The following is a 22,912-nucleotide window of genomic DNA, read 5'->3' as shown; positions in this document are numbered from 1 at the left end:
CTGATTTATGAGCAAGGACCCTGGATCAGACAGGCCTGGGCACCAATCATGGCTCCACTAGACCTTCCCTGAGTGACCTGGGACCTCAGTGCCCTGATCTGTAAAATGGGGATAAATACAGTAACAGCTGGCACAGAACGAGCATGATCGAGAGCCAGGCCCTTGCTAAGCACTCTCACATATGCATTAACTTATCAGTTAATCGGCACAGCAACCCATGAGGTGTGTACTTACTATCTCCCTTTCGTGGCTGGAAAAACCCTGACCAAGAAGTTAGGTAACTGGCTCAGGTTCATGGCCACAAGCACTCAGGCATTCAGGCTCCAAAGCTCACCCCTTCTCTGCTGAGCTGTGGTAACAGTACCCTCCTCAGCAGGTGTTCGTGCAGATAAAGTGACATTATGCACTTAAAGCCTTTAAAACAGAGCCTGACCCAGAAGAAGTACCCCACAAATATTAGTCATTATTATTATTATCATATACTCATTCATTCAAAAGATATTTAAGGAGTGTGCACTCTGCGTCAGGCTCTGTTCTAAGAGCTGGGCGTGCATCCGTGAACAAGACAAAGATTTCCGCCGTCATGGGGCTTTGTCAGTGCCAGTGGTGGCATCATCTTCATCACTACGATCACCACAATCTCGCCATGCTCACGATCACCTTCATCATCATCACCGCCCTGATCACGGCCAACATCACTTCCATCACCATCATTGTCACCACGGTCATTACCGTCATCACCATCATCCTTCTCACTACTGTAACACAATGACCATCGTGGTGGTTACCCATTATCCCCCAAACCATCACCATAAACATCATTACCTTGCATGGTGCCTGTGGGATTCACGAATCAAGACCAATCTTGTGATTCCATCTCTCTGGAGTTCCCTAGGTCCCCACAAATGTCGTTGATATCTTGTTTTTAATTAGATACTTTGGTTTTCATTTTTTGTTGGGTGTGTCTCAGCCCCTCAAATCCCATATAGGGTCACACGTCTCCCCTCAGAGGCCTCTCTTCCTCCTCTGGGGTGGTGGTGGTTGGTGCAGATGTGCTGGGGGGCCAGGCCCCCTCAGCCAGTCTTTTTACAACTTCACCCAGCTGCCCTAGGTTCCGGGTGGCCTCCACCAACTGCGTCAGCCCCAGTCCCAGGGCTTGGCGCTGCTGCTGCTCCTGCTCCAGGACCTGGGTCAGCCTCTGTAGCTGGCCACCCACGTCCCTCACAGCAGCCACCAGCTCTATCAGGGCAGGTGGCTCACAAGCCATGACCCTTACAGGTGGTGGTGGAGCCACACATGGGCCAAAGGGGTCTGGGCTCTGACCAGGGGTTGCCCTTGGGGTGAGATGGTCAGGGAGAGGTTGATCCAAGGGGTGGGCCATGGAAGACAGGTGGAGGTCAGAGGTCACAGTGGGGTCAGAGGCTGAGTGTGGGGTCTGGGTGGGTGGTGGGCTTGGTTTGGGGCTCTGGCTTCTTGGTGGTTCAAAGTCCTCAGTGGACAGTATGTCCATGCTTGAAGCTGGAGAAGGCCTGGAGTGGCTGGACTCTGAGGCTGGAAAAGGCACTAGGCTTGACATCTGGGATGTAGAGAGATGAGAGGACCCTATGGATGTCAACCAGGGGTATAGGCTAGGCTTGACTGTTGGTGCTGGAGTGGGTGAGAGGAGTTCTGTGCCCAAGGAAGTTAGAATGGACTTGATAGTGATCATAGGGGTTGAGGTAGGGTCAGCCATCATGGTGGGGTGAGTAGAGGTGGTAGAATTAAGGGTCATGGTGGGGTGAGGGGTTGTGGCAGGGTAAGGGGTTGTGATAGGGTGAGGGGTTGTGGTGGGTTGAGCGGCAGTGGACTGAGGGAGTGTCGTGGACTGAGGGGTCATGGTGGGGTGAGGGGTTGTGGTGAGGTAAAGGGCTGTGGTGGGCTGAGGAGCTGTGGTGGGTTGAGGGGTTGTAGTGGGCTGAGGGGTTGTGGTGGGTTGAGGGGTTGTGGTGGGTTGTGGGGTTGTGGTGAGTTGTGGGGTTGTGGTGGGTTGTGGGGTCGTTGTGGAGTGAGGGGTGGTCATGGGTTGAAAGGTCATGGAGGGGTGAGAGGTCAAGGTGGAGTGAGGGGTGCTAGTGGGGTGGGGGCTTGTGGAGGGGTCTGGGGATCTGGAATGATCTGGAACTGTGTTGGAGTATGGAGCAGTGTCCAAGTTTGGGGTTGTGTCAGATTCTGGAGTCAACTCTGAGGTAGAAAAAAAGTGGGTCACCACTGCTGGTGCAGAGGGGTCAGAGGTCAGTTCTTTGGGCAGGGTGGGTGAGAGATCAGGTGTCAGCGCTGGAATCACAGCAGCGTCAGGGGTGGACAGAGTGAGGCCAGGGGTTGTCAAGGTGAGGTCAGAGTTCATCCTGGAGGCCAGATCTGGGCTGGGTGTCAAAGTGTCATTAGGGTCAGAGGTCACCTCCTGCGTTGAAGCTGCCTCGGGAATGAGCTCTGGCACAGAATCGGAGGTCACTAGTGGGCCAGAGGGCTCTGGCGAGGCCGTGGGAACTGGGGAAGGGGCAGGGGGCGCTGTTCCGGCGGTTGTGGTACGCTGTAGCCTACGCTCCGGCCACGGTTTCCTCAGGGAACCTGGAGGAGGAGGAAAGACAGATGGCGGAGGTCAGCTTGCCCCGCCCACCCCCGGGGCCCACCCCGCCCCTCCAGGGAGGAACCACCAACGGGAGGGCGCAGGGCCTTGTGACGTCGTGGGTCGCCAGCAGACTTTGCCCCGCCCTAGCGCCCCACCTCCCCGCCACCTGTTATGTCTCCAGGCGCCACCTGGCGTCCTCCACCGCGGGCGAGGGAACGCAAGGGAGTTGAGGGGTACCGCGGAAGGCAGGAGGGGGCGGAAACGTGGGGGGCAGTGAGGGGATGCTGGAGGGGGTTGTGGAAGCATGAAGGAAAATGCGGGAGTGTCGGGGATGTGAAGGCTTACCTGGGGATGCAGGAGGGGCTGAAGGGCAGAGGGGATGAGGGGCCATGTGGGATAGGAATGTGGGAGATGCCAGAAGGTGCAGAAGCATGAGGGGGATGCAGGAGGGTTCTGAGCGTAATCTCGGTCAAGATTTTTATGTCACATTTTCAAACAAAATTATTGCAAAAGACCCACTGTGAACAAAAAAGTCAAAATCTTACCCCGACAGGATCTGACTGGGCCAGGATTAGGGAAAGTCAAGTGAGGTAGATGGGATCCTGCCTTTAATTTTTGATATTTAGTTCATAGTGAATATTTTACATTAATTTTGATTTTTAAAACTATAAAGATATTATTTACCTTGATAACTGAGTGTTTTGGCGGCCCCTTAAATTTAGGGCCTGAGTAGTGAGACGCCTCACCCCCTTCCTGGCTCAGTTTCCAGGTAAATGAGAATTTTATCCCTTTTTGCAGATGAGGGGAGTCAGGCCAAGAGGGTAGGCAACTTGCCATAGGTCACACAGATAAAGTTCGCAGATTGCGGGGGACAAGAGTTGAAACAAAGTCCTTTGCATTCAGACTCTAGGTCCTTAAATATCACTTTGTCTCAGTGATGGGTATGATAACATGCGGCCACTGAGTACTTGAAAGGTGGCTAGTCCAACTAAGGAAATGAAGGTTTCATTTTTCAAAAAAATTTTTTTCTTTTGTGGGCAGCAAAGCAAGTTTTATTGAACAGTAGTGAAATGATAATACAAAGCTCCCAAGGAGGAAGGGGACCTGAGGGGGTTGCCCTCATTTTTCACATTTTTGATTCTTTAAAGTAAAAAGCCACCTGTGTTGATAGCTACCATATTGAAGGATACAACTCCAGAGAATTTCAGTTTTCCTGTAGGATTTTAGATGTGCATCTGTTCTTGGCATTTGTTTACGACATTAGAGAAGTGGTTAAGTAAAGGGCCTGTCCTCCAGCCAGGCTGCCTGCGCTTAAACCCCAGATCTGTCGCATCCTAACTAGGTGACCGTGGACAAGCTATTTAACTGCCTTGAAACTCAATCTGTGGATGATCAACGTACCCTTGCAGAGCTGTGATGATTCAGGGAGCTCCTGTGTGTAGAGAAACTTAGGACACTGCCTAGCATGTAACAGGCACTGTCGTGGTTATTAATATTGTCATAGTCATTGATATTCATACCTCAATTTCTCTCATCTGTGAAATGGGTATAATTATAGCACCTTACATCATAGGGCTCCTATAGATGTTATGAGGATTAAAGAAGTAATATGTAGAGTGCTTAGAACAGTACCCAACACATGAAATATTGCTCAGTAAAAACTGACTGGTTTAGTTATTTCAAGAATCTCAGGTTGCTTAGATATTGTAGGAGTTCAATGCCTAGAGTGGTTATTTTTAATTTTTCAGACCCAAGGTACAGAGCTAAGCTAATCATACTCTGTACACTGTCATCAACAGTCCTACAATGTCTCTTTTTCCTCCTTTTACGTCCTGATCTCCATTCCTCTCACTTTCTCCCATAGCTACCTCCATTAATGTATTTGACACATGTCCTTAAAGATATGTCCTTACATAATACCTTATACAATATAGAAGGCATATATGTATATATGTTAATATATTAAGTGTATGTATATTTTTGTGTCTGTGCTTTTTAGTTTTTGCAAATCACTGGAAATTTCATTCTGCTTCTGTCTTCCTCCATATTATATTGTTCATACCACCCCATTTTGCTGAGTCTGCAGCTAGCTAGTTATCGCTTTAGCTATTGCACGGGATTCCGTCATGTGCACCCACTGCATTTCTCATTATCCACTGTTGGACCACCAACTCCCTGATATCACAACATTCCAAAGAACACCCTCATATAGGTTTCCCTTAGAAGCCTGTTCAAAAATTTCTTTGGAATACAGGAGCAGGATTGCTGGGTCACAATGTACAACCATATTTAATTTCACTAAACTGTTTTTATTAAATAGCTATATCCAGTGAGGATGTCTGTCTTCCCGCATCCTCACCCACACTTGATATTACCTACCTTTCAAATTTTGTCCATGCTTATCATCATTTTAATTTGAACTTCCTGATTCCTTATGAGTGTGAATGTTCCTACATATATTTGTTGGCCATTTGGGCTTTCCCTTCTGTGAATCACATGTTCATAACTGTTACCCATTTTCTTATAGGGGAGCCTGTCATTTTTTTATTGATTTGTCAGAGTGAATTGCATAGTGTAGGTTAGGGATTCTCCACCTGGGAATTGTTGGTATTTGGAGCTGGATGATTCTTTGTTGTGGGGGACTGTCCTGTACATAGTAGGATATGTGACAACATCCGTGGCCTCTATGCATTAGGTTCTAGTAGCCTCCCTGCTCTTAGTCATGACAACCCCAAACATCTTCAGATATTGCCAGTTATTCCCAGTTGAGAGCCACTGATGTAGTTAATAACTCCTTATTCAGGATATATTTCTGTTGGGTCTCTGGGGTAAGCGTGGGATAACCACTGGGGAATTCGGAGTCCATTTCTCTACCCCACAACACAAACAACCTGGTTGCCACAGCTACGTGCCTCACCTGTGTCTCCACGGATCCTTGGAGCTGGAGAGGGATGGCCTGCGCTCCGGGTGGTACCAGCTGTAAGAGTGGATCCAGCTCTGCCTGCGGTGGGTGTCCCCTTGGGCAGAGCCCCTCCTGAAGGTGTATCCAACGTCCGGGAAGGCTCATAACTATCCTCATCACCTTGAGAGATACAGGGAGAACTGAGTCTCGCTTCCCTTGATTCGGACCCTCTGTTCCTCTTGGACCCCAATTCAGGCTTCATCCTGTCTCAACGAACCACCACCGCAATCTCCTCCCTGACCTCACAGCCGCCCTGGTGACTCAGCTGAGATGCTCCGAACTACCAAGAACAGAAACTGGGACTAAACCAGCTTATAAAATACGAAGTCATTATTTCAATGTCCTGATATCCCTGCCCCTACTCATTCTTTATTTTTCCCTCAGGGAAAAAAAAAAAACCCTATAAAATCTTTATTAATGAACCACCAGGAACATTTCCATACTATTTTCCCTATGTTTTTTGGATGAATACACTTGCATAATCTCTACATGAGAACAATTTTATAGAACATATACATGTATAATATACAGTGACACTTGAACACCTACAGATTTGAACTACGTAGGACCACTTATATGTGGATTTTTTCCATAAACACAGTACAGTACTGTAAATGTATTTTCTCTTCATTATGATTTTAGTAACATTTTTCTCTAGGTTACGTTATAAAAATAGTGTATAGTATATAACATACAAAATGTGTCAACTGTTTATGTCATCAGTAAGGTTTCCAGTCAACAGTAGGCTATCAGTTTTGAGGGAGTCAAACGTTGTATGTAGATTTTTGACTGCATGGAGGTCAGTGCCCCTAACCCCTGTGTTGTTCAATGGTCAGCTGTGTAATATAAAAATATACCATTTTATAAGTATAATGTAAAATATAATGTAAGGTATACCATTTTATATAGGGAGAATAGAAATACTGAATTCAGCGTTCTAGCTTGGTTGATCAAAAGACTTATTTTAACAATAGCTTTGTTGGGTGCCTGGGTAGCTCAGTCGGTTAAGCGTCTGACTCTTAATTTCGGCTTATGTCATGATCTCAGCGTTGTGAGATCCAGCTCCACATCGGGCTCCACACTCAGTCTGCTAGAGGTTCTTCCCTTCTCCCTCTGCCCCTTCACTTGTGTGTGTGCACACATTTTTTTCTGTCAGGTAAATAAATAAATCGTTTTAAAAAACCACAATAGCTTTGTTGAGATATAATTCACATACCTTAACGTGTACAATTCAGTGGGTCTGAGTGTATTCACAACGTTGTGTGCAACCATAAAGTCCATGTTCCTCATCTCCCTTAACTGCCCTGCCCACCTCTCCGGCACCCCTCTTACCACGCCGCCTTCCACACAGTGTTGATGCTCACACTGGACCCCCAACCAAGTGAGGTGTTCATATCTAGCCTCTGCACACCTCTGAGCCTTTGCCCGTGCTGTTACCTTCACCTGTATTTCCCTTCTCTGCCATAAAGACATTTTCCTGCTCTGTACATGAAACCAGGCAGAAGGATGGTGTCTGACACACTAGGCATGTTCGTCCTGGTCACTCTGAGCTCTGTGGCTAGCTGTCCCAGTTGCAGAAATCCCTTGCTCTGTCACCTGCTAATACATTACACACGGCTAGAACATGGGTCAATTTTCACCCTGATGCCCAGCATTGCCGATACCTCAGTCATGTCTCCCTATTATTAACCGTTCTTAATTAAATACCTTTCCCATATCTGTCAAGTATCTTGAGTTTTCGAAATCTATGAAATCCTACCTGATGGTCACACTCACTAGGAAATTTAAAAACCATTAGCAGTACTATTAATTAAAAAATTAAAAATGGAAAAAAGCTTGGAGGAAAAAAAAAAACCATTAGCAGTGAAGATTTCTTTTCAAGATGCTGGGTTTTAGGAGAACTCCATTGAGAACACAAATTGAACTCCGTTAAAATGTCAGCCCACCAACTTGCAGGCATACTCCTTGGGTTTCTGTGTTCTTGAAATGTGTCTAAGATATGGCCGCCTGCTTGTGGTCCATTAGCATGGGATCGATTTGTTGTTGTTTTTTTCATTAAAATATGCATTGTTAATTTAAGAAGCAGCATTGCAGAGTTACAGCCCTGGTGAGGCCCCATCATATGCCCTCCCCAAAGGATTCTCTGATGCTATATTGTTCCTCTATGCTTTAGCTTCCTAAGTTGAAGACTGTGCCCATCTATGTCCTTTTGCAGCTTGGTTTGTGGGTGTGTCCCTTCCTAGCTGGGTGAGCAAGTCACTGAACTTTTCCACAACTCACTTTGCTCACCTGTAAAATGGGTACCATGATGGTCTATTCCATGGAATTGCAAAACCCGGCATGTGATAAGCTTATTCTTTGAATTAAATTCATCTATCTCTAGTTCCTTCTTTTTAGCCTTCATATAATATTCTGTCATATGAATACACAACTGTTGATTCCTCTGTGCCCCTGTTGACAGGCGGTTAGGCTGTGGCCAATGTTTTGCTGTTACAAATACAGTTGCAATGAATTCCTGAGATCTGTGTCCTTGGGCTCACGAGTGAGAACTCCTCAACACCTAACTGTACAACTGCTGTGTGGAAGGCAGATGCTTCTCTCTAGATATTGTCAAAGTGCCCTCCTAAGTAGGTGAAGATTCTGATGCCCACCTTTATCCCACATCCTTGGTGCTGTCAGACATTTTAAGTTTTGGCAATCTCATGGGGAGAGGGTGGGTGGAGAAGCTGCCGTTTTGCTACAGATGACCAAACCGAAGCCCAGTAGGGCAAGGAACCTTCCCAAAGTCACACAGCCAAGAAGCAGTGTTAGGCTTCAGACCCACGCAGGTCTACCTGATCCTAGATGGAGACCTCTTTCCCTCGGGGTGCAGATCTCCTGAGTCTTACCCCTCTCCTCTCCTGGTGAGCTTTTATTCATCCTTCAAGATTTTATTCAAAGGCCACTCCCCTTCCCCCCTCAATGAAGTCATGTCCTGCTTTATGCTTCCTGGGTTCTTTAGAGCTAATTCTGTCATATGCTCCTTCCCTGTCTCCATGGCTAGAGTGGTTAAGATTGTAAATCCTGGAGTTTGAATCCAGGCTCTGCCCTTTGCTGTACTGGTCTCTTTGTACCTCAGTTTGCTTATCTGTAGAACGGTGGTAAGGATAGTACTGATCTCATAAGGTTCCTTGAGGAGGAAGTGAGTTAAACCATGTGATGCTGGTAGATGGTTCCTGACACATGGAGCGCATTCAATGAATATTAGCGATGACTGTTAATATTATCATCCAACCTCTGAATTTAATCCTGCATTTGCTGTTGGATCCCCTCCCCTCTACATGACCACACGCAGCCATAACATACAGCAAAGCCCAAATCCATGAGTCATCCCACCTTCCAAGCTGGGTGTGGGAGGTCCATTAGACACGGCTATCTGTCTGCACAACCTCATCCATTCCCACAGCTTCAAATTCCATCTTGTCAATGTATATCTTCAGCCCAGGCCCTCCTCAGAGCTCCAGGATTGCGTATCTAATGTCTCTTGGGTGTGTCAAACACATCACCAGTGGATCTAATATTCCCACCGTGGATCCTGTGCATCCAGTTGCATGTTCCCTGATCCAGTAAAACGTGGGCCCCCATCCCCCACCTCCCTCTTCTCACACCCTACCCAACCCATCACTCAAATCCATCAGCTCAATTCTCAGAATGTAGTTTACATAATCTACTTCTCTCTCAGTTTCCACTGCCCTCCCGACAGAGACCACTGCCTTCTCCTTGTCTCCCTATATGCACCCTAGCTCCTCCATCCATTTCCCACGTGGCATCCTGAGTGACTGCTTTGAAAATCCACATGTGGGGGTTCCTGGTGGCTCAGTCAGTTAAGCATCTGCCTTCGGCTCGGGTTGTGATCCCAGGGTCCTGGGATTGGGCCCTGCACCTGCTCAGCAGGGAGTCTGTTTCTCCCTCTTCTCCTTTGACCCTCCCTCCTGCCCATCCTCTCGCTCACTCTCTCAAATGAATAAATAAAAAATCTTTTTAAAAAATGCATACGTGACCACGTCCTTCCTAGCTCAAAATGCTCCACCAAGGTCTTCTCACTGCATATAGAATAAAACTCAGAGTCTAGCCCTCTCCTATCACTCTCACCCTGCCTGGCTTACTCTGCTTCAGCCATGCTGGCATCCTCGCCATTCTCTCAAGGGCCTCTCACCACAGGGCCTTTGCATGTGCTGCTCCCTTTGCCTGGAATGCACTTTTAGCTCCCTCGGGGCTCCCCATCACAGATCTCATCTCCTGCCATTATTCCCATCAACCACTCCATTTCAGCCCCACTGACCTTGCTGCCGTTTTCTTGAATCCGCTAAGCACACTTCAACCTCAAAGCCTTCGCATGCACTATTCTCTCTGTATGAAACACTCTCCAAACAGGTATCAGGATGACTTTCTCCCTCTCCTCCTGAAGGTCATCACTTAAAGGGCACTTTCTCAGTAAGGCATCTCTCGGCCATCCTATTCTAAATTGCAGATCTCAGCCTCCCTATTCCTTGCTCATCAGTGCTGTGTTCCTAGGGGCTAGTATTCACACCTGCCACACAGCAGGTACCTGACACACATGTCAGCATCCCCAAATTCCAAGAAGCCTCGAAAAATGTTACTTCAATGAACTAGAAAGTGAAAATTCAACCTTTTAAGTCTCTAGCTTCAGCTGTTATTTTCATTCAACAAACGTGTAAGTCTCTATGGAGTCTCTACAGCACAGATTCGGTAGTAGACAGAATAATGCTCCCCCAAAGATGCCTGTACCCTAATCCCCAGAATCTGTGAATAGGTTACCTTATGTGGCAAAGGGATATTGCAGATGTGATTAAAGGTCCAGACCTTGAGATGAAGAGATTATCCTGCATCAATCCAAGTAGGCCCAATCCAATCACACAAATCCTTAAAATTAGGACAGAGAAAGATGTGAAGACAGAAGAAAGGTCAGAGAGTGCAACACTGCTGGCTCTGAACATGGAGGAAGGAGCCATGAGCCAAGGAATGTGGGGGCCTCTAGAAGCTGGAAAAGGTACAGGAACAGATTCTCCTCTAGAGCCTCCGGAAGGAAAACATTCCTGCTGACACCTTGCTGTCAGCCCTGTGAGAGTCCTGTTGGACTTCTGACCTACAGAACTGCAAAATGAGCTTGTGTTGTTTCAAGGCAGTAAACGTACGGTTATGTTATGGTAGCAACAGAAACTGACACAGTTAAATGCACGATGGAGCTAAGGGTCCAGGGAAAGGATAATGTCCTACTAGCAATGCCATTTCTCAACTCCAGCCTTTGCTCCTCTGAGAATTCCCTACCTCCTGGTGTCTGCCGCTGGATAAGACCACTTTCTCCGCAAGGTTCTTCCTGATTGCTCTACTAGAAATAAGAACTCCTTCCCTGGGATCCTGCAGCTGTTGTTCATTTACGGTAAATAAGTCTAACCACCAACGTTCTGTGGTTTTAAACTATTTCACACACATTTTGCTCATTGGATTGGGAAAGATTACTGAATTACTGAGCTAATTATCAGCGAATCGCTTAGTCCAACTCTTCAGCTTCCAAGTTGTGGCTCCACCAAGATTAGAACTAGCTGGGTGACCTCAGGTCCCAATCCCATGAACAAAATGTGTGTGAAATCATGTAAGACGGATCTCAGTAGCGGCTCCTGAGTTTAAGTTCTGAGTCAAATTATTTCCCCACGTGAAACACGGGCGTTAACAACAGGACCTATGTCTCCCGGTTGTTGGAATCATGCGTGCCCAGCACGGAGTTAGCTCTGCTGGACTGTTTTTCCAGAGGAAGAAACAGGCTCAAAGAGGTGAAGTCATTTTTTTTTTTCAGGGTTACCTTGCAGTGAGGATAGGAATTCACGTCTGTCCTTTCTCCCACTCCCATCTGGCCTCCTTACTCCTGTATCTGGGACTACCCCGAGATTTCCCTCGCGCGGCTCGCAATTCTGCACTTCTCTGAGCTCACGTAATCGCCCCCACTGGCCCCCCCACCCCACCCCAGGAAGGAACGCAATGCCCCGCGTCTCTCCCCCGCCCCGCCCGTCTCCGCCACGAGGGGGCGCTGGAGGATAGACAGGGGTCTGCACCCCGTTGCAGAGAACAAAGGCTCTAGAACCCCGGCCACAACGCACCTGGGAGCAGCACCTCGGAAAACTGGGCAGGACGGGTCCTACCTCACAACTCCGGTCCCCTACCCTGAAGCGCGGCGGCCCCTCGGCCCGCTCTTTCCCTCCGTTTCCCCTCACAAGGAGCCCGACCACGCAGACAGGTCGCCGCTCTGGAAGCCAAGGGAGCGCGTCGCCTGGCTTTTATTACCGCGGTAGTGGGTCAGCCGGCCAATCAGGAGGCGCAGCGCGCCTGTGACGTCACAAGGCGTGAGGCGGATTGGTCCCATTCCTCCTCCCGCGGAGTGCGTATGCGTGCTGCGCGCCAGAAAAAGGCGGGAAATGCCCGACGGGCGGGGCACCCCGCTCCTGAGGCGACGAGTCCCTCAGGAGAAGACAGGCAGAGGGGCGCGGGCGACAGGCGGAAGAGGGACCTTCAGTGGATAGGAGAGCACACGGGGAAGGAGGAGGAGGGTAGCGGGAGGTGAAGCGGCCGCAGCAAGCTGGATGGAGTGAAAAGGAAGGCCAGGGCAGGAGGTGACAGCCGTGAGCGGAAGGCGAAGGAGTCGGCGTGCGAGGCACTAAGGGGTGGCGAGGAGCACGAGTGGCCGGGGCGGCGGGCAGGCAGAGAGCAGGGCACGCAGGGGAAGGTCGAGCCGCCAGCGTGAGAAACAGTGGGTCCCGAAGGAGGAGGAGGCGGCAGAGAGAGCGAGAAAAGGGAGGATAGAGGCGTCGACTGCGGGAAAACAGGAACTCTGGGAGTGTGCACTGGATGCGAGCACACGGGAGCGATGGTGAGAGACAGCCCACCACGAGGACCGTAGAGCGACAGAAATGCGGAGTGGGGAAATGGAAAAGAGGGAGCGGGACGGGCAGGAGAGGATGGAAGAGCCATGGATGCGCGTGCGCACACATGCACACTCACATGCACAGGGACGCAGAGTGGCAGTGGCTGCGAAGTCTGCGAGAGCACGCGCGCATGCGCAGGGACGCGGGGCCTGGGAGATGCCAAGAGAAGCCCGCAAGAACGCACGCGCATGCGCTGGGATGCGGGGCGAGGGAGACGCCGCAGAGAAGGCCGCGTGAGCAGGCGATGGAGCACACAGGCTGGGGCGCACGGGCTCCGGGTGTGGCCGCAAGGGAGAAAGGACACTCAGGTGGGCTGCATGGGCCAAGCTGTAGGGGGTTGGGGGATGACGTGGTGACCTCGGCCAGCTGGGAGGTCTCGGGGCTCTGGATGGAGGGGCCCACCCTCAGGTGTCGTGGCTGGTTGGGGGGGAGGGGGAGGCGGCTGTGGGCTCGGGCCGTGTTGAGCCTGGTCTGATGCTCAGAGACACACGGGGGTCTCCTCTTTAAGGCTCTCGAGGAGAGCCCAAGGAGGGAACGTTTTAGGGTCTCAGGAGCCGCGGACAATGTGTCCGCGATCCCTGACACCCAGGCAAGCTCACTTCGGGGTCTCTCAGGAAGCCCTGGCAGGAGGCGCACCCAGGTCGATGGGGGCCCCATCCGCACCCTGGCCGTGCACCTCACCTGTGTCCGGAAGACGCCTTGAGGCCGGGGAGGGGGTCCCTGGGCTCTTGCTGGTGGCCCAGGAGAGCGTGTGTCCAGGTACCCCTGCAGTGGTTATCCCCTTGGCCAGGTCCTCTCCCGAGGTGGGATCCCAGGTCCAGGGGGGATAATCATCCTCATCCGCGTAGCCTTGGGAGAAAGTGGGGCATAGGTTGAGCCCCGCCCCGTCTCAGGTCCTTGCTGCTGCTCCAGACTACCCTTCCAGAATCTCTTGGAGTGACTGTGGGTCCCCCACCCCATCCCCAGTACCAGTGCAGGTGAGCCCCACGTCTTCCTCGTGGTCACAGTTGTGCTGGCCCCACGCCCCAGAAGGGCAGTCACTCAGCGAGGCCTCGATTCCCTTGCAGCCCACGTCATCCAGCCAGATGGGACCGGTCCCGGGGCCGTAGTGGGTTTTGCCCACTCGGGGTCGGACCCTTCCACAGCCCAGCTCCCAGCAGGCCACGGTACTGTCCCGCAGGTCCCAGCTGTCATCGCACACTGTCCCCCAGCGCCCAGCATGCCACACTTCCAGCCGGCCAGCACACCGGTTGGGCCCATCGGCCAGACGCACCCGGAACGGGCCTGCTGGTAGAAGACCCCAAGTCAGGAGGGGTCAAGAGGGGTCAGCCTCACCTATTCGTGTTCCCTCCACTCACCTGATCCCCCAGTGGTGCTCCCAGTGGGGGAGGGGGCTGGATCTTTGGAAGACTCTGGAGAACCTTGTGCTGGGGTCTCAGCGGATGGCTCCGTGGAGACCAGAGGGGTTCGCTTCACCATGGCGTCAGAGGTCATTTCTCGGGGGCCTTGAGTGGTTGATGTTGCCACGGTCTTAGCAGTCCGCTCTCGGGGGGCCCGGGGAGTCCGTGTTGCAGTAGTATGTGAGGTCATCCTGTGGGGAACCTCAGTGGTCATCTTGGCAGTAGACTCAGAAACTGTTCTTCGGGAGGCCTCAGTGGTCAGGGTTGTAGTGGTCCGTGAGGTCAGTTCAGGGGGTCTCTGGGTGCCCAGGACCCTGGAGTGTTTAGTGGTTGGCATCACGGGGGGCTGAGTGGTTGGTCTCCTTGCATTTTTGGTCACCCACTTCTTAGTACTCTTGGGTGTTTTCCCTGCGGCCTTGGTAGTGGTTTTCTCAGGAACACTGGGGGTCAGCTTTGCAGGGGGCTTGGTGGCCAGCTCCCCAGGGAGCCAGGCATCCGGATCTCTACCCAGGCCAGGGATCCAGCTCCAACTGAAGGGGTCTGAGATGGAGTCCAGGCCAGGGGTATCTGGAAGGTGGGAAGAGAGGACAGGGAAGATGGCAGACACCATAATGACAAGGTCGTCTTTTAGCTCCCTCTTTCTCTCTCATCTCTTCGTTCATTATTCGTTCACTCATTCACGTCACCAGCATTTATCGAGCATCTTCTATGACCCAGGCACTGTGCCAGACGCTGGGGATACTGTGGCCAGCCAAACCTGACACCACCCCTTGCTCCTTGGCTTTTACACTTGTGACGTGACTGACCCTCTCTGCCCTTCCCACATCCGACCTGTCCTCTTCATCTTGCTGGTCACACATGGTGTCACTCCCTGTGACTTCTGACAGTCTCCCTTTCTCCCTGTCCAGCTCTCACCAGTTACCAGAGTGGTACCAGGTCTGGTGGGTCACTCCCCAGCCAAAAACCCTTCTGTGGCTCCTGTGGCCTCGGGAGGAGAGGGAAAGGGCCTTAGCCTCAGTGACTCCATCATGTGGGCCACCACAGTTGTCACATCCCTCTGATTAGCACCTGTGTGCAGTAAAGTGTCAACTGTGCCCAAAGAAAGGTTTGGCCCTTGGCCCCTGGCTCCTGGGGCCACCCGCATAGTTGGTACCAACATTGTGACTTATGGGCAGCCAGCGGGCAGGCAGCCATAGCTCGTAACCGAGCTCCTATAAAAACTGCACGTGGAAGCTAGGGGAGAGTCTCTGCTTGGCAGTACTGCCCGTGCGTGGTCACTCACCCCTGCTGGGAGGACCAAGTGCTCTCCATGGCTCCCCGGGGAGCATGGCTGGAAGCTCCGTGAAGCTCTCTCCTGAACTGGCCCCTGTGCTTCTTCCCTCGACTGGTTTTTATGACGGCTTTTCTGATTTTTTTGTGAGTCCTTCTAGAAGACTATAGTACCTGAGGTTGGTCTCAGGGCCCTCCCAAATGATAACATGTCGCACAGGTTTGCAGGGATTTGTTGGTGCCTCTCTTGTGTCAGGGAGCTGTGAGCTTCCCAGAGGCTGGGACTGTGCTCCCTGCATCCTGAGGCCCCAGCACCTGGCTCAGGGTCTGGCACTCAGTAAGTGTTAGCAAACTTAGGACAGACACCACGCCTGTGCTTACTGTGGCTGGCCCTCACTTTGGCTTCTGTCCATCTCCCAGTGTCCCCATCTTCACTTCCTTTATCTTGGGGAGGATAAACGGGAAGAGGAGAAAGAATCCCAGCTCTGCGACTTAGTTGCTGTGTGACCTTGGGCAACTTACTTAACCTTTCTCTGCCTTGGCTTCCTCAGTAAAATGAGCATAGCATCCACCAGCTTGTACTTATTGTGAGGCGTGAGTGTGGTCACATGTATGGAAATACCCAGCCCAGGGCGAGGGCTTGGGAGACCTGCACTCAGTAGATGTTAGTGCGGATGTTCATTCCTATTCCCTCTTCCAGGAAGCCCTCCAGGAGCCAGCAGGTGGTCAGGGCCTCCTTACCAGTGCAGGTGACTCCAATGTCTTCATTGTGAGCACAGTTGTGCTTCCCCCAGGGTGCAGCGGGGCAGTCCGAGAGTGAGGCCTCGGTCCCCAAGCACCCCACGTCATCCAGCCAGATGGGGCCAGCCCCCCAGCCGAAGCGGCCAGCCGCAGGGTCCTGCTGCCGAGCTCTACCGCAGCCCAGCTCCCGGCAGACCACGGCTGAGTCCCGTAGGTCCCAGCTGTCATCACACACCGTCCCCCAGCGCCCGTTGTGCCACACCTCCAGCCGGCCAGCACACCTGCTGGGCCCTGCCACCAGGCGCAGCTGGGGGGACCCTAGGGTGGAAGAGACCCAAACAATTAGGAGGCCATCCGGCTCTCTGAGCCCCTCCACCTGCCCTGCATTCACCCACCCATTTGTCCATCTAGGATTTCCCACACCCATCCACCCTGGTGGCGGGCATTCATGGAGGCCTGTGCTGTGCCATCTGCATGAGGTGTGAGGCATCGAGTCACACATGGTCTGGGTTTCTCGAAAAGTTAAAACGCCAGACTACTGTATGATCCAGAAATCCCACTCGTTGGGATGTACCGCAGATCAAGGCAGGATGGCTATTCGAACAGATACTTGCGCACATATGTTCATCGCACTGTTCACAGTGGCCAAAGGGTGGACACAGCCTGAGTGTCCGTCACTGGATGGAGGGGTAGCAGAGTGAGGATACACACAAAATGGAAGAGGATTCAGCCTTTCTAAGGAAGGGAATTCTGACACCTGCCACATGGATGAACCTAGAGGACATTAGCACAAATACTGTAGGGGTCCATCTGCTTGAGGCCCTGGAGGAGTGAAATTCACAGAGACAGAAAGCAGAAGGGTGGGTGCCTGGGGCTGGGGCGGAGGGATGGGGAGTCCGTGTGTAACAGGTCTGGGGTGTCTGGCTGGGATGGCGACAAAGTCCTACAGCTGGATGGTGGTCAGTTTTATGTTACGTATAGTTTACTGCGGTGAACCAAAAAGAGAATGTGGGCTCTGGAACAAGTTGGTTTCACCCGTGTTTTAGCCACGTGGCCTCCTCTGTAACACGGACACCAGGCAGCACCCATGGCCTGCATGGCTGCGAGCGTCACCTGATGGAGACACGGGGCAAGCCTGCAACAGCACTGGTCACACAGAAGCCAGTGAGCGCTGGGTGCCTCAGGAGAAGAGGGGAAGAGGCCTCCAGCACGGACAAGTTTCCCACCCTTGAGGAGTCCCCTGTGCTAACCAGGCCTTTTCATTGTCTATGTTCTGACATTCTGACCTCTGGGGGCCTTGCTGACCCTGGAGCGACTGCCCCTCGAGGGTTAGCTAACTTCCAGAGACAGGAAACCACTGGCCCGCGCCTCTTGTATGCTCGCCAGCCAGTCCAGAGCCCACCCCCCACCTGCTCCGGGGGGCTGTCACACTCTGGGCCACTGTCCACCCACCCTCCGCCCCCAGGGCCAGGTGCCCGACAACCAGGGTCAGCCCCTGCACCCCACAGCTCACGGAAACAATCCAAGTGAGCCGACCCTTGGCCTGCTTACTCGGCCTTGTCTACTCCTTCCCACGGAAGCCACGGTCAAGGCTCTTGCCGTGTGTTCCCCTCGCTCCCTCTGCCTCCTGGCCAACGCTGCTCCTTCCCTGCGTGGCCCTGCAGTGTGTGGGCTAGAAACCCACCACCTTTCCACCAGCAGTCACCAGTCCCGTCTAGATCTGCTGCACCTGAGCACCACTAAGGCCTGTGTTTTACGAAGGACGAGTGTTCCCGTCCTTCCGGCATTTGTGAGGAGACTGCCTCCCCAAAGTCATGCATTTCACGATGGCAACAGCAGAGGGCTCAAGCAAGCACAGACGCTTCTGGGCGTGGGGCTCTGTTCCCTCCTCTACCCTTGTCTTTGCCCCCATGAGACGGTCTCTGAGCAGGGGAGAGGGTGCCTGGGGCTGACTACGGGGGAGGAAGTAGTAAGCGAGACCCCGTTTTCTCAGGGAGCAGAACAGACTCACCAGCTTCTGGTCCGGGCTCCTGAGGGACAGTGGGGGAGGCAGGAGGAGGTGAGATGCCTGCTGTGCCTGGGGCCTGGCTCCCTGTGGGGGCCGGGGGCCTGGATGCTACCTCCCTGGGCAAAGAGCGGTTGCTGTCCACTGCTGGGGCCGGGGCCGTGGGAGGGACATATCCAAGAGGCATGCCTGGGGCAGGGAAGAGGTGATCACCACCACGGTGATGCCGGGCAGCTCCCCACACCCTCCATCTCAGGACTGCGGATGCACAATGAGGTCTCATGGATGAGGACGAGACGGGGCAAGTGGGCGGTCAGGATAGGAGAGAGGGGCGTGTGGGGTGGACGTTACACCGCACACAAGCCCCCACTTCCTGTGCCTCCACTGGAGGCTCTAGCGCACCCACACCCCAGCCTCGCCCTGGTGTCCTCCTCACCATCACACACGGCCCCGGCGTCCTCCCGGTGGTGACAGTCATGCTGGCCCCAGGGCCGTGCTGGGCAGAATCGCAGGGCTGTCTCGTTACCCCGACACCGAAGGTCGTCCAGGAGGATGGGTCCAGCCCCCTCCCCAAAGAAGGCGCCTCCGGGGGCGGCCAGCGCACCCCCACAGCCCAGCTCCCGGCAGGCCACCGCAGCGTCCCGCAGGTCCCAGGCGTCATCACACACCGTCCCCCAGCGCCCACTGTGCCACACCTCCAGGCGGCCGGCGCACCCGTGGGGGCCGTCAGCCAGACGCAGCCGGGGGGCCGGGCCTGGATGTGGGGAGAGGGAGGGGAACAGACAGACAGAGGACTGTGATGGATGAGCGGTATGAGCTCTGCGTGCAGGAAACTACACACGCGCGGGTACTGAGCTGTCCGTGGGGTTGGGCTTCCTGCCCACGATGACGCTGGACAGCAGATATCCCACCTTCCGCTTGCCCATGAGGAAAAGGCTCCAAGATGGGGAGTCACTCACCGAGAGTCCAGCTCTGGTCTGTCCACCAGCCAATGCCCCTGCCTGCCTGGGGGTGGGCCCTGGGGACACTGGCCCTGATCCCACTCCCTGGCTGCCTGCCTCAGTCCTGGAAAGCAGGGCTGGAGCCTTAACTCTGCTCCCATGACCTGGGCTCTTTAGGCCCGCTTCTGCCCCTATGTGCTGCCCACCCCGTGCAGCACTGAGCACTGTCCCCGGCCCACTGCTCAGTGCCCCAACCCGAGTGGGTGGTCTCCGCCCCCGCCGCACCCTGTGCTTCTAGGCCAACCAGGCACGGCAGATCTCTCTGCAGCGGGACAGACCCGGCTGGTCAAGTTTGGGGTCTGGGGCTGAGTCTGTGACCTGGGTCATTTGGGTTCCTTTTCGGAACCTCATTTCCACATCTGGGAAGAGATGGGTGAGAATACCCAGCCCAGAGGCTGTCCACGTGGCAGTGAGGCTCAGAGACAGCAGGGAGGTGCCCATCGAGCTGCTTAGCACAGAGCCGGACTCAGGTGATCCTCTTCCTCTTCCCCTTCACATCAGCCGACTGAAGCACCCCCCCTTGTCTGGGGGGCACCTACTGTCTGCCTGCAGCCCCTGTGCTTTCCCACCCCACAACTGTGGGCGGCCACTGCAACTACCCTGGGCCTGCTGGGTCCTGCAACAGAGCCACTGAAAGTCCATGAGAGTGAGGACTGGGTCTCTCGGTGTGTCTGTGCCAGGCATGGATAGTGCTTAAGTGGTATTTGTGGGAAGGCGGGAGGGGAGGGAGGGAAGGAACGGGAAGATTGAGGAGGAAGGGAGGGAGAAGGAAGGGGGAAGGGAGCAAAGAGGGGGAAGGACTGAGGATCCAGGAGGGAAGGAGAGCGAGGGAGGGAGGGAAGGAAGAGGGGGAGGGAGGGAGGGAAGTGGGAGGGAAGGAAGGAAGAGGGGGGAGGACTAAGGAGGGAGGGAAGGGGGAGGGAGGGAAGGAAGAGGGGGAAGGACTGAGGAGGGAGGAGCGAAGAAAGACGAGGGAGGACTGAGGGAGGGGAGAGGGAGGACGAGGATGGAGGAGAGCCCTAGAGAGCAGGTGCGGTGATGGCAGCGGGTGGGGAGGGGCAGACTGGGGGGGGGGGAACGGGTGCAGAGCCAGGGAAGAGGCAGGGGCAAGGGTGGACATACCGGTGCAGACCAGCCCTGCATCCTCGCTGTGGTCACAGTTGCTCCGACCCCAGGGGCTTCGGGGACAGTCCCTCAGAGCCTGCTCTCCGCCTCCACACCCCACGTCATCCATCCACACGGGCCCTGAGCCCGGACCAAATCTGGCGCCTCCGGGGGCCGCCAGGGCGCCCCCGCAGCCCAGCTCCCGGCAGGCCACCGCAGCGTCCCGCAGGTCCCATCCGTCGTCGCACACTGTCCCCCAGCGGCCGCCATGCCACACCTCCAGGCGGCCGGAGCACCCGTGGGGGCCTGAGACAAGGCGCAGCCGCTCTGGGCGGGGGATGGGCAGGGAGCGAGGGGGGGTGGGAAGAGAGAGAGGGGAATGGGCAGAGAGGGAGAGGGTGGTGAGTCTTGTGCGAGGCAGTTTGGGATAAGCAGATTCAAACACACTTCATTTTCCATCTGGGAAAACTGAGCCCCAGAGGGAGCAGTGACCCGAGAGCCACCTGCCAGCTGGGCCTTTAAGAGGAGTGCCAGGATCCCAGCGGGGGCAGGGTGTCTGGTCCAGGGAGCAGCCTGCTGGGTCCTCTGATCGGGTGGGGTGGGGGGCACGACGGGAGCCTGGGCCCCACTGAATCCCTGAGGGATGGAGTGCACGCTGGAGCCCTGCCAGGCACCCGGGCGGTCCCCAGGTCAGTCCAAGCTGGCCAGATCTGTGACGGGGAGGTCTGCAGGGAACGTACCATGTCGGGGGGCTCCAGCAGTCAGCACAGGGGCCCTGGTGGATTTGGGTTGCTTGAGTGGCCGCGGGCTCTTCTTCCTGGAGTTGTTCTGTGGGGTCCCAGCTGGGCGGGGGGCTGGGAGAGACAGTGGGGAGAGCGCGGTCGGTGGGGAACTGTTCGTCCTCCCGCCTGGGCACCCGCTGTGCTGCCTGAAAGAGTCCCTGAGGGTGTGAAGGGGGATGTGACGGGCCCCTTGAGGTGGTGAAGCCAGTGCCTCCATCTGTCCCCTGAGGATATTAGCTCGGAAGACCCCTCTCCCTCACAGCTGGAAGCAGGAGAGAGAGAGCGTGGCCAGGGTGGGCTCACCATGGGTCACGGGAGGCTCCTCAGAGCCAGGGCTCAGCTCCCCAGACAGCCCTGGCCAGGGGTCTCTCTCCAGGATGGGAGGTGGATCGTCCCCGTCCCTGGAGTTAGCCACACGCTGACCTGTGGGACAGCACAGGAGCTTGGCAGGGGCAGGCCTTGACCCAGGCAGGCACAGGGCATCCCCCAGGCAGTGGTCAGGTGGGAGTCCCGGAGGGAGACACCTGGTTTTGGAGGGGGTGTCGGAGGTGCGGGTGCCTGGACTTCTGGACCCTCCGAGTCCCTGGGTCATGTCTGTAGGAGTGCCCCCAAAGGAGGGTCCAGGGCCTCTCACCTGCACAGACGACGCCTGCGTCTTCCTCGTGGGAGCAAATGTGGGCCTTCCAGCCACGGTGGGGGCAGAGCCCCAGCTGCCCCTCACTGCCCCGGCAGGCCAGCTCGCTCAGCCACACGGGCCCCGTGCCCTCCCCAAAGAAGGCGCCTCCGGGGGCGGCCAGCGCACCCCCACAGCCCAGCTCCCGGCAGGCCACGGCTGCGTCCCGCAGGTCCCATCCATCGTCACACACCGTCCCCCAGCGCCCGCCGTGCCACACCTCCAGGCGGCCAGCGCACCCGTGGGGGCCGTCAGCCAGACGCAGCCGCTCTGGGGGGGACAGAGGAAAGGCTGTGACATCCAGGAGGCCCCGGGGCCCCAGGAAAAGCAGGGCCAGGGGCTGGCCTCCAGGGTGTGGTGTGAGGCCGGCCACCCTGGCCACTGGTGGGGGCCCCAACTCCTGGGTTCCCAGGAGAGCAGTGGCCCCCATGGAAGTGGGAGGTTGGTCAGCAGTGGTTCTGGGGGAGTGGTGGCCAAGGTCATAGGCGCCCGTGAGGCCACGGGGGTCCCCCTGCAGGGTGAGACTGGACAGCAGTGCCTGTAGTCATAGGTGGCCATGGGGCTGCCAGGGGTCCCCCTGCAGGGTGAGACTGGAGAGGGGTGGGTTGGAGCTGGGCAAGGCCAGACAGAGGTGCTCAGGACCACTTACCAACAGCCTGGATTCCCATCAGAGCCGCTGGAAGGGAGGTTGGAGGGGTAGGGTAGAGTGAGGGCAGGCCCCAAGTGACTGCTTTCTCCTTGTCTTAAATACCCCAACACACACACACACACACACACACACACACACACAGAATCTGCACACCTCTGAACCAGAAACCCCACGGCTGGGAGGCAGGACTCTGGGTGGAGGGCTGGGCAAGACTCGGGTCCCTGAGACGGGCGGGGCCCCACATGCCTCGGGTCAGGGCTGGGAGCCAGGCCCTTTGTGCTCCCCTAAGGGGCCTGGTTAATATCAAATGGCGAGTGACCCCCCTCAGGGTCAGGGCCGGTGGGGGGCGGGTAGTCCCTGGGGTCCTCAGAGGGTGGGACTGGGTGTGCAGAAGGCTGGGTCCCTTGGGGAATCAGGCAAGGAGGACCAGATGTCCCTTATCCCAAGCACCAGGGACAGGGCCCCGGAAGTCTGAGTCGCTTAAGTGTATGAGCTCAGGGGTCAGAGGTCCCTGAGTCCCCAAGGAGAAGGGGTCACTCACCGATAAGGCAGGCCAAGACCCTCATGTTTGCAGACTCCAGGGCAGGGACGGGGTGAAAGGGGACGCGAGCAGGAGAGGGGAGGAGGCTGCGGCCACCAGAGGGAGGGAAGGAGAGAGGGAGGGAGGGAGGGACGCGCCTGCCAGAGGCGCCCTGGACCGGGGAGGAGCAGGCAGTGGCTGGACGCTCTGCCAGAAGGAAG

At 55.0% G+C, this 22,912-nt stretch overlaps 1 protein-coding gene across 6 annotated transcripts; it reads right to left on the bottom strand.

Annotated features, from left to right (window-relative positions):
• Positions 1-908: 908 nt before the first annotated feature.
• SSC5D (scavenger receptor cysteine rich family member with 5 domains) lies at positions 909-22,858 on the bottom strand. 6 transcript variants are annotated; one of them, XM_045789279.2, is made up of 14 exons: positions 22,713-22,858; positions 22,172-22,198; positions 21,484-21,792; positions 21,153-21,272; positions 20,808-20,921; positions 20,086-20,394; positions 18,399-18,716; positions 17,969-18,151; positions 15,958-16,275; positions 13,906-14,514; positions 13,517-13,831; positions 13,229-13,396; positions 5,526-5,690; positions 909-2,607 (listed from the first exon to the last, which is right to left on the bottom strand). In XM_045789279.2, the coding sequence occupies exons 1-14, from the start codon at positions 22,735-22,737 to the stop codon at positions 992-994; spliced, it is 4,596 nt and encodes a 1,531-aa protein (XP_045645235.2). In that variant the 5' UTR covers positions 22,738-22,858; the 3' UTR covers positions 909-991. The 6 variants fall into 6 exon arrangements, with proteins under 6 accessions (XP_045645235.2, XP_087727167.1, XP_087727169.1 ...); XM_087871041.1 differs by having other exon boundaries at positions 13,517-13,834; positions 22,713-22,857; XM_087871043.1 differs by lacking the exon at positions 21,153-21,272 and having other exon boundaries at positions 13,517-13,834.
• Positions 22,859-22,912: the final 54 nt, after the last annotated feature.

This window comes from Ursus americanus, chromosome 21 (genome assembly GCF_024610735.1).
Source record: "Ursus americanus isolate L20-20 chromosome 21, mUrsAme1.1.p, whole genome shotgun sequence".
Lineage (NCBI taxonomy): Eukaryota > Metazoa > Chordata > Mammalia > Carnivora > Ursidae > Ursus > Ursus americanus.
This window is presented reverse-complemented; position numbering and strand designations above follow the sequence as displayed.